Source organism: Loxodonta africana, chromosome 3 (genome assembly GCF_030014295.1).
Source record: "Loxodonta africana isolate mLoxAfr1 chromosome 3, mLoxAfr1.hap2, whole genome shotgun sequence".
In the NCBI taxonomy this organism is placed as follows: Eukaryota; Metazoa; Chordata; class Mammalia; order Proboscidea; family Elephantidae; genus Loxodonta; species Loxodonta africana.
Window position 1 is genome coordinate 82,554,675 of NC_087344.1, and position 15,621 is coordinate 82,570,295.

Consider the following 15,621-nt stretch of genomic DNA (forward strand, 5'->3'; position numbering starts at 1 on the left):
ACTTTAACAAAGCTCATTTGCTTAAAAACTTAGAAGTCTATCCTTACTATAAACAAAAAAACACCAAAATTGTCTTTTTTGTTTGTTTGTTTATAGTAGGTGGCTAAAAATAAAACCTAAGTGTTGGACTGTTTAAAGTTCAATTAATGTCTGCACTTACAATGAAGATTCATGGAAGTAGTTTCAAGCCCAGAAAAGTACAGATCACTACTGTATATAAGAAATAGTCTTCTTAATCATGTCACTACTTTATGTATTAACAAGAGCTTGCTTATCTGCCGTAATTACTGACAAATAAATTAGAAGAGAAATGAGGAATGCTGCTTACATTAGTGTAGAGAGCACACATTCCACCAATCAAGAAATATTTACTGAATGTCATCCAAATTGCAAGCTTGTACTAGGTGTTACCAATAATTTATTTTTATCATCCTTAGCGAAACCAATAGCTGTGCTACCAAGTCAAATTATAAGGCAATTAACGCTAGAAATCTCCAGAGACCTGTGAAATCATGGCCTTTGCCGATCCCTTCTGAAAATAGCCAAAAGCATTTGGATCTTTCAGTTTCATAGCCATTAGCCTAAAAACGTCATAACAAAAATTATTAATTCATAAGCCATGTAAATATCTCATTAATGATACAGGAAAGACTGGCACTGCATACTCTTTAGCATAGTACACACTGTATGTTATATATAAACAAGCTAATAATCAACAGAAAATATTATTTAAGTACAATATGGGCAACATGTTCCATAATGATCATTCATTTCTGCCATTCCCGCTACATCCTACTATTAAATTTGTGACATGATCACAGATTTTAAAGTATGTTCTCCCCAATAAAACCAACACATAAGTCCTTCCAATAAACTCACATTTCAGAGAACAACCATAAAAACAGGGAACACAACACTTTCACGCTTATTTGTGTCAGAACTCTGGCTAATAGAAAGCTTGAGAGGGAGAAATTCTTGCCTTTGAGGAATTCATAGAGTCATTTCTGAGAAAAGAAATACACAGAAAATGTTTTGTGATCTGGGGTACTGACTATGGGTGTGTTCATTCGTAAAAATTTAGTGAGCTATACACTTTTCTATGTGTACTTGTTCTGTTACATAATACTTAAAAAGATTTTTTTTTTTTAATTTGAATGACACCAACACCAGTGTACCAAATAAAAATAACTAATTACCAAAAGAAAAATACTAGTTCAAAGGAAGGGCTAAACACTGCTAATAATAAAAGCTGTAATAGTTAACATGTATTAAGCAATCTTGGCTTAAAGCAGAGAATACCAGAAAGATATTTACTTGTGTTTTATCGACTATGCAAAGGCATTCAACTGTGTGGATCATGACGAATTATGGTTAAAACTATGAAGAATGGGAAATCCAGACACTTAATTGTGCTCATGAGGAGCTTGTACATAGACCAAGAGGCAGACATTCAAACAGAACAAGGGGATACTGCGTGGTTTAAAATCAGGAAAGGTGTGCATCTGGGTTGTATCCTTTCATCATATTTATTCAATCTGTAAAATGGCCAAATAATCCAAGAAGCTGGTCTATATGAAGAAGAATGGGGCATCAGGATTGGAGGAAGATTCATTAACAACCTGTGATATGCAGATGACACAACCTTGCTTGCTGAAAGTGAAGAGGACTTAAAGCACTTACTTATGAAGATCAAAGACTACAGCTTTCAGTATGGATTGCACCTCAACATAGAGAAAACAAAAATCCTCACAACTGGACCAATGAGCAACATCATGATAAATGGAGAAAATACTGAAGTTGTCAAAAATTTTATTTTACTTGGATCCACAATCCACGCCCATGGAAACGCAGTCAAGAAATCAAACCATGTATTTCATTGGGCAAAGCTGTTGCAAAAGACCTCTTGAAAGTGTTGAAAAGCAAAGATGTCACTTTGAGGACTAAGGTTCCCCTGATCCATGGTATTTTCAATTGCCTCATATGCATATGAAAGCTGGACAACAAATTAAGAAGACTGAAGAACTGATGTCTTTGAATTATGATGTTGGTGAAGAATACTGAATATACCAGGGACTGCCAGAAGAACGAACAAAGATGTCTTGAAGAAGTACAGCCAGAGTGCTCCTTAGTAGCAAGGATGGCGAGACTTTGTCTCACATACTTTGTACATGTTATCAGGAGGGACCAGCCTCTAGAGAAGGACACCATGCTTGGTAGAGGGTCAGCGAAAATAAGGAAGATCCTCAATGAGATGGACTGACACAGTGGCTGCAACAATGAGCTCAAACATAGCAACAACTGTGAGGATGGCACAGGACCAGGCAGTGTTCCATTCTGCTGTACCTAGGGTCACTATGAGTCAGAACCAACTCAGTGGCACCTAACAGCAACACTAAGCAATTACTATACACTAGACACTGTACTACGCATTTTACATTTCATCCTCACAACATCCTTGTTAGGTCACCAACTATATTAGCAGCAGCATTTGCCACAATTGATCACTCCCTCCTCCTTGAAACTCCTCCCTTTCCATTCCAGGCCAACGTACTCTCTTGTTTTTTTTTCCCATCCTACTAACTTCTCCTTTTCAGTCTGCCCTTCTCCTCAGACTTTCAACATTGTGATGCCCCAGGCTCAGCTCCTAGCAGCCTTCTTCCATACTCCCTTGGAGTGATATTACCTAGGTTCATGCCTTTAAATACCATACCATTTATGTGCTGATGCATACCAAGTTTCTATCTCGCCTACAGTCTGGTATACTCAATTATCTACTCAGCATCTTCATTTGCATGTCTACCACAAAACTCAAACACCAAAACTAAACTTCCGATCTCCACCTTCTAAACATTCTCTTCCTCATAACAATGTATTTAATCTTTACAACCCTGGGGTGAGTATATTATTATTTTTATTTTACAGATGAAAACAGTAAGCCACAGAGAAATTAAAATCTCACTATTCTGCCTTCTTAGGCCTTTCATAAAAAGTGTACATAGCAACATACATTCCACATTCTAGTATTTCAGTGACTGAAAAAAGAGACAGAGAATGAGGTACATGGGACCCTCCTTCCTAAGATTTAAGGACCAATACCAGACACTAAGCCAGCAGGAAACTCATACTTTTGCAAATTCTGCTGAACAACTTTCCTTCCTAAGTTTCTTCACATTTTGGTATTTACTTCTCAAGGAGGGATGTAAAAACATTCCAGAAAACAGATTCTCAACTCCAGATGCTCATTAGAATAATCTAGGAATCTTAAGAATACAGATGAACCCTATTTGGACCTACTAAATTTAGGGGAAGGTTCCAGAAATCTGCATTTCTAAGAAGCACCCAAGCAAATTCTGAAGTTGATAATTTGATGCCTGAATTTGGGAAACCTCTGTTCTAGAAAGTCTCTCTGGTCCTCAGAGGATGAGTAATGACTATCACATATTAATCTGCCTAGCAGAGGCTGAAAATGAAATACTGGGGATGTAAACTGATTCCATTGAGTGATAAGACCAATCAGGAAATAGAGTAGTGACTGTGATTTTAGATCAGGACACAAAGCACTTCCAGGTGGTCCAGGAATTTGTTACCATGAGAAAGTTTGCAGCTGCGGTATGATTGATTACTGATTGATTACTTTTGTGTGGTCTTTCTAGCCATGGTCTTGTGACTACCACCTAGGTGACTGGGTTGGGCTGTGCAAATAAGACAACTGCAGCCCACCAAGAGGACTGGTCAGTTTTGCCTTAAAAGAGAGCCAATTCCGGAGCAGAGAGGAGCCCACCACCACCAAGGTAGGAGAGATCAGCAGAGACCTGGCAGCAGTTGATGGTGCAGTGGGCTTCCCTGCTCACTGAGAGAGGAAACTGAGTGCGTTTGGGCAGAAACTGAGGGCCAGGGAGAGGCATGCCTGCAAGCACAGCTGAGGAGAGGCTAACCTGATGGAGGAACTATATACTGAGTATTCTTGAGCCTGAATTGTAACTGTTACTTCCCTAATAAACCCCATAACTGTGAGTACGGTCTATGAGTTCTGTGTGGCCACTGCAATGAATTATCAAACCTAGCAGAGTGCTGTGGGAGGGAGGGACAGGTAGTGTCAGAACTGGTAGAGATCGTGGAGAGAGGAGGTGTGTCTGACCTTCACCTCATAGGAATCAGCCTTGGGCTATTGATCTTGGTTCTCCTTCCCTCTAGTGGAGCTGGAGGTCAAATACCACCCCCAAGCTGTTCTTACAGCAGCCAAGTGAGGCCATCCTCCGGCTACGGAGGGTGTCATCCAGGCAGCAAGAACCAATACGCTTGAGGCTTATTGTTATGGATTGAATTATGTGTCCCCCCCCACCCCCGCCAATATACATTGTAAATCCAAACCTCTATGCCTACGGTTATAATCCAATTTGGGAATGGGCTGTCTTTGTTATGTTAATGAGACAGGATTAGTGTAGGGTGTATCTTGAGTCAATCTCTTTTGAGACATAAAAGAGATTAAACAAGCAAGCAAAAAGAGATATGGGGTAAGAGAGATGGCAAGATACATGGAGGTCTCTAAGGAACCAGGAAGCAGAAGCTGAAAGGACAAGGACCTTCCTCCAGAGCCAAGAGAAAGCCTTCCCCTAGAGCCGGCGCTCTGAATTTGGACTTCTAGTCCCCTAAACTGTGAGAAAAAAAATTTGTTTGTTAAAGCCATCCACTTCAGGTATTTCTGTTACAGCAGCACTAGACAACCAAGACATTCATATTGTCAGAGTATTCACCAGGTATTATGAGGGAACTTAAGGGTTTTAAGAGATGTGGCCATTGTACCCCAGCAACAAGGCACTGTTAATATTGCCACTTTTGCATAAACACAAATGCACATACATTTTGTTTATATATGCAAGTATAATTACTATAGTACCATAAGTGCTGAAACTAAGGCAAAGAAGTCACTTCAACATGCTTATTGAATTCTTACCTCTGTAAGTGCATGCAACTGTCCTTGATGTACACATACACCCATGAACCTATGAAAACAAAACAGATTTTTTTTTTTAAAACAAAAAGAAAGGACAGGACATAAATGCCATCTAGAGAAACTAGTTCAGTTATACATGCATGAGAAACATGCCAATACCTGTGAAGGCCCCTGGGTTCCTGTACAACCCTATAAACCTCTCAATCTTTCCATTCCATGCTAGACTGGTGAATTTCTAAGTTTACCATGGAACAACTTGTGGAAAGACCTCGTGGTAAAAGCGATGGTGGAAAAGGGAGGGCAATAAACCTTAAAGACTGCATGGTAAAATGGAAAAAGTACCAAATTGGAAATAAGGAAACTTGGTTTCAACTCTGACACTACCTGACTACGTGCTCATTTAAAAAAAAAAAAAAAATCACTCACCTTTGGGGCTTAGTTTCTGTCATGGATTGAATCCCCCCAAAAATATGTGTCAACTTGGTTAGGCCATGATTCCCAGTATTCTGTGGTTGTCCTCCATTTTGTGATTATAATTTTATGCTAAAGAGAATTAGGGTGGGATTGTAATACCACCCTTACTCAGGTCACCTCCCTGATCCAGTGTAAAGGGAGTTTCCCTGGGGTGAGGCCTGCACCACTTTTTATCTCTCAAGAGACAAAAGGAAAGGGAAGCAAGCAGAGAGTTGGGGACCTCATACCACCAAGAAAGAAGTACCTGGAGCAGAGCTCATCCTTTAGACGCACGGTTCCTGCGCAGACAAGCTCCTAGACCAGGGGAAAATGGACATTAAAGACCTTCCTCCAGAGCCAACAGAGAGAGAAAGCTTTCCCCTGGAGTTGATGCCCTGAATTTGGACTTTTAGCCTACTTTACTGTAAGAAAATAAACTTCTCTTTGTTAAAGCCATCCACTTGTGGTATTTCTGTTATTGCAGCACTAGATGACTAAGACAGTTTCCTTACCCACAAAGTAGGTAGACTGAACTACTCAATCTCAAAGTCTGTAACTTACAAACAACAAACTGGAAAAATTGCTGGTATGACAAAAGACTAACTTCTTATATTAATATAGAAAATTAATATAGAAAATATAGAAAAAACTCTTCCAGATGTATAACTTTAAAAAAGATAAACCATCCAATAGAAAAATGAGCAAAAGGTATACATATTGTTTACAGAAAAATGTGTCTAATAAATATATCAAAATGTTCTTAATTCATTCAATTAAAACAAGGAGATACCACTTTTTAATCTAAACATTAAGAAGACTGGTAATAGTGTTGTTCAGAAGGTGAGAAAACAGAAACTTACCCTGTTGACTTCTTAGCACAATTCTTTGACATGGTAATTGATCATATCTAGCAAAAACTTTAATCAACTCAATTTCATTTCTGGGAATTCATCTTACAAATATACTCAATTCAGGTGAGGAAAAATAGATGCAAAAGGACAACTACTTCAACAATGTATATTAACCTAAATATCCATTAAGGGTTTCATTTTACTTGGATCCACAATAAACACCCATGGACGCAGCAGTCAAGAAATCAAAAGATGCCTTGCATTGGGCAAATCCACTGCAAAGGACATCTTTAAAGTGTTGAAAAGCAAAGATGTCACCTTGAGGACTAGGTGTGCCTGACCCAAACCATGGTATTTTCAATCGCATCATATGCATGTGAAAGCTGGATAATGAATAAGGAAGACCAAAGAAGACTTGACACCTTTGAATTGTTGGTGAAGAATACTGAATATACCACAGACTGCCAAAAGAATGAACAAATCTGTCCTGGAAGAAGTACAACCAGAATGCTCCTTAGAAGTAAGGATGGCGAGACTGCATCTTACATAATTTGGAACATGTTATGAGGAGGGATCAGTCCCTAGAGATGGACATCAAGCTTGGTAAAATACTGGGTCAGCAGAAAAGAGGAAGACCCTCAACAAGATGGATTGACACAGTGGCTGCCAACAATGGGCTCAAGCATAACAACAATTATAAGGATGGCACAGGACTGGGCAGTGTTTTGTTCTGTGGTACCTAGAGCTGCTATGAGTTGGAACTGACTAGATGGCACCTAACAACAACTCCTCAACAAAACACTAGTTAAATATTAATGATACATTCATATACTGTGCAATGGTTATGAGCTCAGCTGCTAACCGAAAGGTCAGCAGTTCCAATCCATCGGCCACTCCTTGAAAACCCTATGGGGCAGTTCTACTGTGTCCTATAGGGTCGCTACGAGTCGAAATTGACTCAACGGCAAAAGGATTGTTTTGGAATGCTATATAGTCATTAAAAAGTATGAAGCAGGTCTTTATGTACTGATATAAGCAGATGCCCAAAATATACAGTTAAATGAGAAATAATCAAACTGCAAAACAATATAGCATGGTTTCATTTATGTAAAAAATGTATATTAATAGAAAATGTCTAGAAGTATTAGTAATTAGTACTGAGGGGGTAGTGAGTCATTTTTTTAGTTTATATGCTTCTGTTAATATTTGAAGTTTTTTTTCCAACCAATAGGTCATATTTATATGTAAAAGTAATTGAAAAATAAAAACTATAAATTAATGAATGTGACTGATGGTTATCATCAAGTGGGAATAGGAAGATAAATGTCACAAAGCCAGTGACAACAGGGGCTTGGGTTGCCAAGAACGAAGCCTCATTTACCATAGCCAAGTCCCAAGTAAGTTGTAATTTGGAAGGGCAAAGAAAAGGGAAAAGACTGGCTACTAGCAAAGGCACAAGGCACAGCAGCAACTGTGCTGGGAGAACCATAGTTCCATAAGACAGAATCCATGTCATATACCCCACCTGACAGTACTTAACAAATAGTATGCATGTTCAATAAATGATGCTGAATTAAAAAGAACTGAATGTGGAAGGATGCTTGGCTGCCTGTAATATCACAGCAGAGTTTTTAAGACAAGCTACTTCGACCAAAAATACTAATGTGGAAATTTCAGTGTTCCTCCAACGAGTAGTTTGTTAACTGCTGGTTTTCTGTAAGTTTATCCAGTGACTAGATGGGAAGTTGAGAAAGGAAAGAACCTGAAGAAAGATCTAGGTAATACTGAAAATAGGCTCTCATGTCTAGGTGAAACTAACTTCTGCCTAGAGAAGAGAAGTAAAATAGAGAGTAAGTTAAAAGGGCTCTGAAGTTAGAGGGTGTGAGTTCACATCCCAATTCTACTCTTTATTAGTGGAACATTATGTCTAGATAATAGGATCTACAACATTAGATTGTTGGAAGGACTGAAGGAAATAATGAATGTAAAGCGCATAGTATAGTACCTGGTACACATTAAGAGTTCAAAATTAAACATAAGCAATTATAATTATAATGATTATTATTGGCAGTAACTCTGAAGTGGGCCAGGTAAGAATCAAATCCTGTCACAGATGGCTGGACAGAAGATGATTCCAACATGCTCAATCTCCTCTCCATTCCCCAACCCTTGCTTACTACTTGTTTTATAAAAGTGAGACATCTGACTTCATTTATCTGTCAATTTCTTCACTACGTAACTCATTATCTAACATGGAAGAGAATGTGTAGGGGTAATGTGAGGCAGGTAAAACTCTAACAAATAATGAACATATACAACACAGAGGGCTGGAGGAGTGAATGCTAAAGCTGTTTCTGGGCAACAAGGCACAATGTGTATAAGCTATCTAGATACAGTATCTTGCAATTTCAATCAATGTCACAAACTTCGATTGGGAAAAAGAGAGGAAGTTGCCCTGAAGCAGATAATCAATCTGGGTGGGTTACATCTGTACAGTACCTTTAGGTCAGTCTTCTCTAAGCATTTTCAAAACTCCCCAGTAAGGTCTTAAAAGCTTACAAGAGGCCATTTAATATACATCAATTAGTCCCAATTCACTTGGAGCAAAGGAGAATGAAGAACACCAAAGACACAAGGAAAATATTAGCCCAAGAGACAAAAGGGTCACAATAAACCAGAGACTCCATTAGCGTGAGACCAGAAGAACTAGATGGTGCCCGGCTACCACCAATGACCCTCCTGACAGGGAACACAACAGAGTCCCTGACAGAGTGGGAGAAAAGTGTGGAGCAAAACTCAAATTCACGTGTAAAAAAAAAAAAAACAGATTAATTGGCTGACAGATACTAGAGGAATCCCCGAAGCTATGGCCCCTGGGCACTCTGTTAACCCAGAACTAAAACCATTCCCAAAGCCTACTCTTCAGACAGAGATTAGACATACTATAAAACAAAAAATACTCGTGAGGAGTATGCTTCTTAGTTCAATCAGATACACGAGACCAAATGGGCGGCACTGGTCCAGAGGCAGGATGAGAAGGCAGGAAGTGATAGGAATGCGTTGAATGGACACAGGAACCCAGGGTGGAAAGGGCGAGTGTGCTGTCATATTGTTGGGATTTCAACTAATGTTGCAAAACAATATGTGTATAAATTTTTGTAGGAGAAATTAACTTGAGCTGTAAACTTTCACCTCCAGCGCAATTACAAAAAAAAAAAAAAAATTGGAATTAAGAGGGTCAGTATGCTATTCATTCACTAAATAATTATTTATTAAGTGGCTATTATATGCAAGGCATTGAAGACACAGCAGTGAATAAAACAAAGCCGCTGCCCTCATAGAACTTCCTTTCTAGAGGTCATTCTTTTGGAAGGAGATTGTAATAAAAAGATTAAGTGGGTATGTTACAGAATATGGTTGAACTCTATGCACAAACTGCTGTTTCTAGTCACCCTTTTACAGAAAGGATGCTTCTTTGAGATTAAATGGTATCCCAGCCTAGGAATAACTCTATTCCCACTATACAACCACAGCAAAAAGAAGTAAAGAAAAATATAAGCTACATTTCCCCCTTCATTAAGACTTCCTGAACTATGATGGAGCACCATGAGGATTGGCAAATGATGGCCCTCTAACGGTTTTTATAAACGGTTTCCTGACCCTTGCACTAGACCATACAGTCCCCTCCTGGGGACCTTAAGCAAGTTGCCTAAATCTTTATAAATTTCAATTTCCTCATCTGCAAAAAAGGACATAAAAATAGCACTATATTGAAGACTGGTAGTACAGTGGTTAAGTGCTACGGCTGCTAACGAAAGGGTCGGCAGTTGTTAGGAGGATTAAACTGAATGATTCAGATACAATGCTTAGCATAGTGTCTAGCACGTGCTCAAATAAAGGTTGGTGGTTTTAACTTCATTATTAACAATACTAAATTATGCCATCCTTTACATGGCTATCAGAGTTACCTTTCCAAAACACAAAGTATGTCATTTCCTTTTTCATAACCCCTCAATGTCTCCTTTCTCCCTACAAAATAATGCCAAAATTCCTTACATCATTTAAAACTCTATGACCTACTTCAACTTACCTTTGGAACCTCATATTTTCTAATGAGCGTTATTCTTCACCCATCTTTCCTCCTCCGCTGGCTCTATCCTCCTAGCCTACAAATATCCTTAAACTTCTCCCGTTCTGAAAAATTCTCTCACCCCCTCCGTAAATAATGACCCCATTTTCATTAGTGACCAAATCTTAATAGGTTACATAGACTATCTCCAGATTTCTTTAACCTTCACTCATTCCTAAACTCTTTATAATCTGCCTTCTTACACATCACTCTCATAATTTTCCTCACTGTGAAAAAAGATTCAGAATTTTTTTTATCTCCGCATTTCTAGTACCTAGTATAGTGCTTGGCACACAGTAAGCAAGCTCTCAGTAAAGATTTGCAGAATGGCATGAATGATTTTTAAGAGCTGGTAACATGGTTCAAGCCCCTTCCCGAGTTGGGATACTTCACTTACTAGAAATCATCCTTTCAGGATCAGCTAAAATTTCACCTTCTCTATAATGTTCTCCTAGATGCCGTTAATGCATCTTGATTGAGAAATTGTAAATCAAGATGCATTGATAATTGCTGATGATTGGAATGCGAAAGTTGGAAACAAAGAAGAAAGACCAGTAGTGGGAAAACATGGCTTTGGTGATACAAACTACTCCAGAAATTACATGATGGAATTTTGCAAAACCAACAACTTATTCATTGCAAATACCTTTTTCAACACCATAAATGGCAACTATACACATAGACCGCACTGGACAGAAAACAAAGGGATCAAATCGACTATATCTGTGAAAAGAGACTATGGAAAAGCTCAATATCATCAGTCAGAACAAGGCTAGGGATCAACTGCAGAACAGACCAGTGATTGCTCATATGCAAGCTCAAGTAGAAGCAGAAGAAAATTAAAATAAGTCTGTGAGAGCCAAAGTATGAACTTGAATATATCCCACCTGAATTTGGAGACCATCTCAAGAACAGATTTGACCAAAGACCAGATGAGGTGTGGGATGACATCAAAGACATCATACATGAAGAAAGCAAACAGTCATTAAAAAAACATGAAAGAAAGAAAAGATCAAAATGGATGTCAGAAGAGACTCCAAAGCTTTTTCTTGAACATACAGTAGCTAAACCAAAAGGAAGACATGATGAAGTAAAAAATGTGAACAGAAGATTTCAAATGACGGTTCAAGAGGACAAAGTATTATAATAAAATGTGCATAGGCCTGGAGTTAGAAAACCAAAAAGGAAGAACGTACTCAGTATTTCTCAGGCTGAAAGAACTGAAGAAAAAATTTAAGCCTCAAGTTGCAATTTTGAAGGATTCTATGGGCAAAATACTAAACAACACAGAAAGGATCAAAAGAAGATGGAAGGAATACAGTCACTGTACCAAAAAGAAATGGTTGACATTCAACCACTTCATGAGGTACCATATGATCAAGAACCGATGGTACTGAAGGAAGAGGTCCAACCTGCATTGAAGGCATTGGCGAAAAACAAGGGTATAGAAATTGACAGACTACCAACTGAGATGTTTCAAGAAACAGATGTAGCGCTGGAGGTGCTCGATTATCTATGTCAGTTACCCGGCCAAGCAGCTGAAAGAGATCTGTATTTGTGCCCATTCCAAAGAAAGGTGATCCAAAAGAATGCAGAAATCCTCAAACAATATCATTAATATCACACACACATAAAATTTTGCTAAAGATGATTCAAAAATGGTTGTGGCAGTACACTGACAGGGAACTGCCAGAAAGTAAAGCCAGAGTCAGAAGAGATTGTGCAATGAAGGATACCACCACTGATATCAGATGGATCTTGGGTGAAAGCAGAGAATACTAGAAAGATGTTTACCTGTGTTTTATGACTATGTAAAGGCATTCGACTGTGTAGATCATAACAAATTATGTATAACATTGCAAAGAATGGGAATTCCAGAACACTTACTTGTGCTCATCAGGAACCCGTACACAGACCGAGAGGCACAGAAAAATGGGATTCTGCATGATTTCAATGAAATTGATGCCTCTGAATTACGGTGTTGGTGAAAAATATTGAATATACCATGGGCTGCCAGAAGAATGAACAAGTCTGTCCTGGAAGAAGTACAGCCAGAATGCTCCTTGGAAGGGAGAATGGCAAACCTTCATCTCACTTGCTTTGGATATGTTATCAGGAGGGACCAGTCCCCGAGAATATCATACTTGGTAAGACAGAAGGTGTGATAATTAATGTTGTTTATCAACTTGCCTAGGCCATGATTCTTAGTGATTTGGCAGCTATAATGCAGTCTGGCAGTTGTATAATGATGTAATCACTCTCCATGTTGAGATCTGATGTAATGTGATCACCTCCAAGATGGGATCTGCTGTGAATAGCCAGTCTGTTGAAAGGGAGTTTCCTAAGGCATATGGCTTGCATTCAATATAGGTGAACTTCCTGGCAAGGCTCGTGGGTTTTTGCTCACTCTGGATCCTGCAGCTCTTTCCTGTTCATCTGACCTCCAGTTCTTGGAACTTGAGCTAGTAGCTTACCTGCTGTCTTGCCTGCCAATCTTGGGATTTGTTGGTCTCCGCGGCCCGTGATGGAATATCAATTGAGATGTTTCAACAAACAGATGCAGCGCTGGAGGTGCTCACTTGTCTATGCCAAGAAATATGGAAGACAGCTTCCTGGCCAACTGACTGGAAGAGATTCATATTTATGCCTATTCCCAAGAAAGGTGATCCAACCGAATGTGGAAATTACAGAACAATATCATTAATATCACACACAAGCAAAATTTTGCTGAAGATCATTCCAAAACAGCTGCAGCAGTATATCAACAGGGAACTGCCAGAAATTCAAGCCAGTTTCAGAACAGGACGTGGAACCAGGGATATCATTGCTGATGTCAGATGGATCCTGGCTGAAAGCAGAGAATACCAGAAGGATGTTTACCTGTGTTTTATTGACTATGCAAAGGCATTCGAATGTGTGGATCATAACAAATTATGGATAACATTGCGAAGAATGGGAATTCCAGAACACTTAATTGTGCTCATGAGGAAACTTTACATAGATCAAGAGGCAGTTGTTCAGACAGAACAAAGGGATACTGATTGGTTTAAAGTCAGGAAAGGTGTGCGTCAGGGTTGTATTCTTTCACCATACCTATACAATCTGTATGCTAAGCAAATAATCCGAGAAGCTGGACTATATGAAGAAGAATGGGCATCAGGATTGGAGGAAGACTCATTAATAACCTGCGTTATGCAGATGACACAACTTTGCTTGCTGAAAGTGAAGAGGACTTGAAGCACTTCCTAATGAAGATCAAAGACCACAGCCTTCAATATGGCTTGCACCTCAACATAAAGAAAACAAAAATCCTCACAACTGGACCAATGAGCAACATCATGATAAACAGAGAAAAGACTGAAGTTGTCAAGGATTTCATTTTACTTGGATCCACAATCAACAGCCATGGAAGCAGCAGTCAAGAAATCAAGATGCATTGCATTGGGCAAATCTGCTGCAAAGGACCTCTTCAAGGTGTTGAAGACCAAAGATATCACCCTGAAGACTAAGGTGCGCCTGACCCAAGGCATGGTATTTTCAATCACATCATATGCATATGAAAGCTGGACAATGAATACAGAAGACCGAAGAAGAGTTGGCCCCTTTGAATTGTGGTGTTGGCGAAGAATATTGAATATACCATGGACTGCCAAAAGAACAAACAAATCTGTCTTGGGAGAAGTGCGGCCAGAGTGCTCCTTAGAGGCAAGGATGGCGAGACTGCGTCTTACATACTTTGGACATGTTGTCAGCAGGGATCAGTCTCTGGAGAAGGACATCATGCTTGGCAGAGTACAGGGTCAGCGGAAAAGAGGAAGACCCTCAATGAGGTGGACTGACACAGTGGCTGCAACAATGACCTCAAGCATAACAATGGTTGTAAGGATGGTGAGGGACTCGGCAGTGTTTCGTTCAGTTGTGCATAGGGTCGCTATGAGTCGGAACTGACTCGACGGCACCTAACAACAACAACAACCGCATGAGCCATTTCCTTGATATAAATCTCTCTGTCTATATATATTATATTTATACACTTTACTGGTGTTTCTTCTCTAGAAAACCCAGCATAAGATATAGGGTCAGTGAAAAAGACGAAGACGCCCAATAAGATGGATTGACACAGGGGCTGCAACAATGGGCTCAAACATAGCATCGGGCAGTGTTTCATTCTGTTGTACATACAGTCACTAGGAGTTGGGACCCACTTGATGGCACCTAAGAACAAGATGCCCTCAGTTAGAATTAATGCCTTCTCTCTCTCCCTCCACCTCTCTCCCTCCTATAGTAGTACTAGCACTTTTCACCTTCCTTTGGATGGCTGCTGATTAGGATTAACTAAAAAGGTCCTGGGTTAGGAGTCAGATTGCTTGGATTTGAATCCTAGCTCTGCCACTTACCGATGATCTCTCTGTATTTCAATTTCTTCACATCAAATGGAAATATTAATACTACCTAACCCATATGGTTATTATGAAGATTAAATGAGATAACTTAGGCTCCTGAAACATAAGCAGTAGAAAGTGTTAGCTATTATTATTGTTATTAAATGTAAGCTATTATTATTTTTAACATTTCTGACTCACTCCCCAGATCTGGTCTCACTTGTTCCTATAAAGTGTTTGACATACAATGTTTTGCACATAAGATGCTAAACAAACATTTATTGGATAAGGAAACAATAAACACCAAATGAGTTCACAATGTAAACCCATCTTATAACAAAGACCATTTAGAGGCTGGCACAAAGCTGAAAAGCCAAGAGGTATTTGATTTAATTTAATCAAATATTTACAAAGAAGCCAAGCAACAGTGTTCCACTAGCAAAACAACAGCTACATTCTAAGGTTGTGGGTCTTCTAGAAGTTAGAAAGTCCTGCTTTGGGTGTGATATACTCGTTTCCCTTCCCTGCAGGCCTACCACCACTATCCCACATCTACAAAGATGTCACAGATAGCACATTTAAGCAGGCACTGGCTTCATGTGACAGTTTCCTGCGGGCCTTTTTCCCCATCCCCTACTCACATCACCACGTCACAGTGGCATCACACTACTTCTATGTGGCGCTTTTCTGCCTGCCCTCCCCCGCTTCATTCTTGACACAGACCACCACCACTACCACGAGCACTGCATCCAAAATGGTGTCACAGAGATGGCAAACTGAGACAAGCATTGGCTTTATATTTGAAGAGCTTGAGCAGAGTTAATCACTCTAGCTGCTATAAACAAAATATAC

General features: G+C 39.4%; 1 protein-coding gene across 6 annotated transcripts in view; it reads right to left on the bottom strand.

The window, feature by feature from the left end:
- Window positions 1–15,621, bottom strand: part of TESK2 (testis associated actin remodelling kinase 2) — a 160,568-nt gene that overhangs the window by 39,215 nt on the left and 105,732 nt on the right. For all 6 annotated transcript variants that reach the window (XM_003415566.4, XM_064281887.1, XM_064281886.1 and 3 more), the window contains exon 4: window positions 4,955–5,003. In XM_003415566.4, coding sequence (XP_003415614.1) covers window positions 4,955–5,003 — 49 coding nt within the window. The remainder of the gene's footprint in view (window positions 1–4,954; window positions 5,004–15,621) is intronic.